This window comes from Chrysochloris asiatica, unplaced genomic scaffold (assembly GCF_000296735.1).
Source record: "Chrysochloris asiatica unplaced genomic scaffold, ChrAsi1.0 scaffold00440, whole genome shotgun sequence".
NCBI lineage: Eukaryota > Metazoa > Chordata > Mammalia > Afrosoricida > Chrysochloridae > Chrysochloris > Chrysochloris asiatica.
The window spans coordinates 88,483-94,005 of record NW_006408958.1 but is presented as its reverse complement, the minus strand read 5'-3'; the positions used below and the strand labels follow the sequence as shown (position 1 = coordinate 94,005).

The following is a 5,523-nucleotide window of genomic DNA, read 5'->3' as shown; positions in this document are numbered from 1 at the left end:
GAAAAAAAAAACCCCAAGAGATTGGGCCACATTCAGACAGAGCACACAGTGCTGAGGGCACCCCTAAGTCCCCATCGGGGCCTGCCTCTCATACTCCTCTTCTGTCTGCTAGGGACATGGGGGTGAGATCAAGGCTTGCTCCTGGCTCATCTCGCCTCTCTGTCACTCAGTCTTCTCACCTGTAAAATGGGGATGATAATTCTATCTACCTTTTATAAGTTTTTTGGAAGGGAGTAGATGAATTTACGTCTGCAAAAGCTTGAAAAGATTAGAGCGGTGTTGCACTCTAAAATGTAAGTCCAGATTATCCCCCCGCCCAATTGCTCTCCAGTAGCATCACTAGGGTTAATGTCACCCACTGTGGTAACTCATAGTGCCTACCACCTTCCGATGGCTTCCTGAAGCTCCTCCCCTCCATCCATTGGCTAAGGTGGAGACCCTCTTACACACTGATGGGAGTGAGGATCTGATAAGCTACCACACTGGGTGACAGGGTGGGAGAAGGAGAGGGTGGCGACTGGTGGTACCCACGTTAGTGACCCCACTTCCTTAGCAGCTTCTCCTGCAGTGTCAGCGGCTCCAAGGGCCCTGGGGTCACCTGGATGTCACCTCCTCTGATGGTGTCTGGGGTGTGGTCCACACCCACCTAGTGATTTCACTGTTCACTTCTGCTCTTTATGTCCCAACCTCATCTATGTCCCTGATCTTGACTGAATTCATTCATCTATGTGTTCTGTGGTTCTTAGCTTTTGTCTCCCCCCTTGGTGGGGAAGGAACAGGTATAAGAATATGAAGAATGGATGGGGTTTGAAGTCTGACAGTTCTGCGTTTGTATGGCTGTGACCTTGGGCAGACCTTGTACACCTAAGGGTTGCTATGGTGGTCACATGGGGTCTGACTGCCCCTGCCTCTGGCAGCTGCTAACTGTCTTACTTTCTTCCTCCTTGCCTATTCTCTCTGCCCACAGACACTGGCTGTCCTCTGCCTATACACAGTTTGCTGTGCCCTACTTCATCTATGACATTTATGCCATGTTCCTCTGCCACTGGCACAAGCACCAGGTCAAGGGGCATGGTGGGGACGATGAGGGGGTCCGCCCCCGCCCTCCTGGCAGCACCTGGGCCGTGGCGCGCGGCTACCTGCATAAGGAGTTCCTCATGGTGCTCCACCACGCGGTCATGGTGTTGGTGTGCTTCCCACTCTCGGTGGTGAGTCCAGCTCCTCCTTGCCCTGCCCGAGCCTGTCATTTAAGAGCCCCGGGAGCCCTAAACCCAGGTCAGAGGCCAGGGAATGCCTTCTACCAGCCCACCCCCAGTCAGCCTGGCCAGGGCTTCTGTGCCCAGTTGGTGCTTGGGAGGTGTTGTATGTCTCCGAGCCTCAGTTTCCCGATCTGTAATAAGGTTTAAAATCTTACCTGCAGGATTGTTGGGGAGGCAGTGAGGTAATGCTCCTGTACGCATGTGTTCACACTTGTCAGAGCTAAGCAGCTCCAAAAGTGCCAGAGGGGACCTAGGAAGGGCAGGGGCTTCCCAGGAATCCAGGAGGAGGCCCGCCCCCCTCACCTCCCTTCCTCTCTTCAGGTGTGGCGTCAGGGCAAGGGGGATTTCTTTCTAGGCTGCTTGCTGATGGCAGAGGTCAGCACCCCCTTCGTCTGCCTTGGCAAGATCCTCATCCAGGTGAGAGGGTGGGTACCTGAGGCTATCTGGGCCTGAAGAGTGGGCACAGGAATGGCAGGGGGTGAGCCTTGCTAAGTGAAGGGCACCCCGCAGGGTGACTCTTTAAAGGAGAGGGGAAGTTTTAGCCCCAGAAGGAAGGAGGCAGGAGCGGAGATCTGGGAACTTTTACCTGGCTCCTACCCTAGAAGAGGGGAGTAGGTTGGCAAAGGGGTGGGTGGGACAATGGGCAGACTGTGGGCAGGGGGCAGAGGCCCACGCTCAGGCCGCCCCATCCTGCTCTCCGTCCACAGTACAAGCAGCAGCACACTCTGCTGCACAAGGTGAATGGGGCCCTGATGCTGCTCAGCTTCCTGTGTTGCCGTGTGCTGCTCTTCCCCTACCTGTACTGGGTCTACGGGCGCCATGCCGGCCTGCCTCTCCTTTCCGTGCCCCTCGCCCTCCCAGCCCACGTCAACCTGGGTGCCGCGCTGCTGCTTGCCCCCCAGCTCTACTGGTTCTTCCTCATCTGCCGCGGGGCCTGCCGCCTCTTCCGGCCCCGGGGCTCCAGGCCGCCCTCCCCCTGTCAGACCCAAGACTGAGGGTGGGGCTCAGGGGGGCCCCCCCATGGGGACAGGGCTCTGGGACTGATGGGTGGGGTTGGGAGCCAGGGGCCTCTTGTCCTGACAGCTGCAGGACTGGCAGGTGGACTTGGAAGGATGAAGGAACACCTTCCCTCTGTGGCTGAAGGTTGGAGACTAGGTGAAAGAAGATAGGAAGAGGGAGGACCTCCTCTCCTCATGGCACCTGAACTGAGGGTGGATGGCCCCTTCCTGCACAGCCCCTTCTCCAGTCACCCACCCTGGGGACCTTGGAGAAGCCAGTGAACCACTGAAGGAAGCACCCATCCACTTAAGATCTGAGGATTCATGGGGAGACCAACAAGGATGCAAGGGACTATGGGTCAAAGAACATGGGGAGGCCCCCCACTAAGGACATCCCAGCCCTCTGCTGCTCCGCTTCTCAGCTCCCTGTTATCTGGGTACCTGAGGACACCCCAACCAACCCCTGTGGGTCTCACGGAGCTTCCTGCCCCTACAGCTCTCTACCAGGGAGACCGGTCTGAGGGAACTTATTTATTTTATTTATTCTCCCCAATCCAAATCCATTTATTACTTTCCAAACTAGTTTGCTGGGGGGAGGGAGATGGCTGCCCCCCAACTCCCTACCCCATAGGCTGCACATCTGCCCTTGGGCCCTGGCATGTCCCTGGTGCTACAGAGAGCTCAAGGCTTCCTCCCACCTGGGGTCGGGGGGCCCTGGGAGGTGCTTTCCAGACCGCTAATAAAGATGACCTTTGTGATGCCACCAGCCCTTTCACACTCAGTTCTTTGGGGCTGGCAGGGGGCTGGGCGCCTGGGGAGAATAAGCTAGGGTTCCCAAGAGAGAGGGAAGAAGGAAACCAGGACTTTATTTCTCAGCAAAAGACGAGGTGGATTTGGCCTCTCAGGACCGGGTCCAGAGCACTTCTTGGAATTTCAGGCCCCTTTTTGGCAGCTCCTATAGGACATAGAAGGAGCTCTGGTACCGTGGTGGTTACGAATTGGGCTGCGAACCACAAGGTCAGCAGTTCGAAACTACCAGCTGTTCCGTGGGATAAAGATGAGGCTTTCTGCTCCCATAAAGATTTACAGCCTCAGAAACCCTGTACAGGGTCACTATGAGTCGGAACTGACTCCAAGGCACATAACAACAACATAGGACATAGAGATCGGATGGTGTGGGGGCGTCACAGGCTGCCTCCCTGGGCTGTGGGTCCTTCAGTCTTGCCTGAGGAAGGTGGAGGTGGGTGAGGGCTGGGGGCTCACATGTGGATGCAGAACTGCAAAAGGAGGAAGATGAAGGCCAGCACCAGGGCAGCCACCAGGATACAGTGGAAGAAGTCGGAACTGGAATCTGCTAGACAGGGAGCAGCAGAAAGAAACCGGTGACTCCAGGTTCCAGCAAGAAGGGAGGCTCCTGCTCACGCTGGCTCATACCTGAGTCAACAAAGATGTCAGGGTTCTCTCCAATGAACTGGGACAGGGCCAGGACCCTGGCTGTGTCTGAGTCTGGGTAATCAAAGAAGTCAGGTCTGTCTATGAAGCGCAAAGACTCTGTCCCTTCGGCCTTGACCTTCTCTGGCCTGGGGGCTGGGGGCCCAGAGCAAAGTCTGTAAGCAGGCCAACAGGCCCTAGCCTTCCCAGTGGCTGGGGCCTGCGTAGGGCCTTAGTGTGGCTATGGAGGCATTTGATTTTGTCTCCAGGGACTCTTGGGCCAGCTGGACTCTGTGAGAGGGCTCACATGGGGTTGAGAGAAGAGAGACCAACCCAGGTGTGGCCTCCCATTCCCTAAGGGACATTGGTCCTTTCCTCCCATTCTTCCATACCCATTACTCCCCCAACAGATTCCCACCTGAATCTATGACCCCCAGTCCAGCCAGCCACAACCACATCCACAGCCACCACCTTGGTCTCATGACTACTCAGCTCCCTCCAGGGGTGAGCTCTATGATGTCACAGCCCAGATCCATTCTGATCACAGCCTATAGGGTGAGGGGAGAGAGAAAGTGGGACCCTCCCCACAAGCCCCTGGGTCAGAAAGGAGCGATGGGACCTTGGAACTGCTGCTGCTGTTGCTGCAGTAATAGGCAACCCCAAATTGATGAGGAAGTGAAAAAGCAAGACTAAGGGACACTGAACTTGAGCAGTGCCACATGGGAGTGGGGCAGGGCTAAACACCCCTAGGTACCATGTTGTTGTTAAGTACTGTTGAGTCCATTCTGATTCATGGTGACCCTGTATACGATTTCTAAGGAGCAGCTGGTGAGTTAGAACTGCTTACCTTGTGGGTCAAACCTACCCTGCAATCCAGCGCCACACCAAGACTCCACAGGTAGCATTTTGAGCACTTATTACTGTGCTGAGTCCTTTACATTGGTTGACTCTTAACTATCTCAACAACCTGTGAGGTAGATACTGTTGTTCCCCTTGAAGAAGGAATCAAGTCACAGAAGGGCAAAGTAATGTAGGCAATGCACACTTCTCAGCAGGGGTGGGTGTTTGCTTTCCTGAAGTTCCCCTTTGCATTGTGTTTGCAAATTCAGAAACACAGGGATCTCCAAAACTTGTCTCTCATATTTAACTGAGGAGTTAGGAACCCAAATGAAATAGCAGACTTTCACCACTAGGTGGCAGCAATATCCATCCTGCCTTCCTGTTTTACTGCTTCTTACCCAAGGAGTCCTGGTGTGGCGCTGTGGGTTAATGCACCAGACTGCAAAGTCGTTTGAACTGCAAGGTCGATGGTTCAAGCTCACCAGCTGCTCCTTGGAAACCTTATAACAGGGTCACTATGGGTCAGAACTGACTCAATGGCACTTAGCAACAACAACAACCTAAGGAAAGGAGCCCTGGTGGTTCAGTGGGTTGAGCATTGAGTTGCTAACCACAAGGCTGGAAGTTCAAACCCACCAGTCGCGATGAGGCTGTCTGTTCCCATAAAGATTTAGTCTTGGAAATCCTATACCAGGTCGCTATCCCACCAGCTGTTCCTGGGTAACCCTATACAGGGTCTCTATGAGTCCGAACCTTCTCAATGACATTTAACAAAACAATACAATATAAGCTGGAATGATTCAATGGCGGTGGGCTTACTCCAGAGAGGTACAGGTCCCCCTCTCCAGACCCTCCTTGGCCTCTCCCCCCAGCTTGCATTTGATGCTACAGGAAAAGAGATCCCGGTAGGAGACAACAGGCAGAAAGTCCCCTGGCCAGTCCTGAAAACCACAGGCTTCCCTTTTTGGGTCTGACTTTCTTTTACTTAGGAACAA

The 5,523-nt window shown here is 54.5% G+C and overlaps 2 protein-coding genes across 2 annotated transcripts in view; one reads left to right on the top strand and one right to left on the bottom strand.

The window, feature by feature from the left end:
- Positions 1-2,254, top strand: part of FAM57B (family with sequence similarity 57, member B) — a 5,172-nt gene extending 2,918 nt beyond the window's left edge. Inside the window, exons 3-5 of the mRNA XM_006877024.1 lie at positions 968-1,208; positions 1,581-1,676; positions 1,967-2,254. Coding sequence (XP_006877086.1) covers positions 968-1,208; positions 1,581-1,676; positions 1,967-2,254 — 625 coding nt within the window. The remainder of the gene's footprint in view (positions 1-967; positions 1,209-1,580; positions 1,677-1,966) is intronic.
- A 1,262-nt stretch (positions 2,255-3,516) lies between these two features.
- On the bottom strand, positions 3,517-4,170 carry LOC102841587 (chromosome unknown open reading frame, human C16orf92). Its single transcript, XM_006877061.1, has 3 exons — positions 4,107-4,170; positions 3,692-3,844; positions 3,517-3,608 (listed from the first exon to the last, which is right to left on the bottom strand). The coding sequence occupies exons 1-3, from the start codon at positions 4,168-4,170 to the stop codon at positions 3,517-3,519; spliced, it is 309 nt and encodes a 102-aa protein (XP_006877123.1).
- Between the last annotated feature and the right edge of the window lie 1,353 nt (positions 4,171-5,523).

Excerpts from the sequence above, each read along its gene's own strand:
- LOC102841587 (XM_006877061.1), bottom strand. The coding sequence starts at position 4,170 with ATGAGACCAAGGTGGTGGCTGTGGATGTGGTTGTGGCTGGCTGGACTG. Across the intron at positions 3,845-4,106 it reads ACTGGGGGTCATAGATTCAG|CCCCCAGGCCAGAGAAGGTC; the intron begins GTGGGAATCTGT and ends CTGGGCCCCCAG. Across the intron at positions 3,609-3,691 it reads TGACATCTTTGTTGACTCAG|ATTCCAGTTCCGACTTCTTC; the intron begins GTATGAGCCAGC and ends CCTGTCTAGCAG.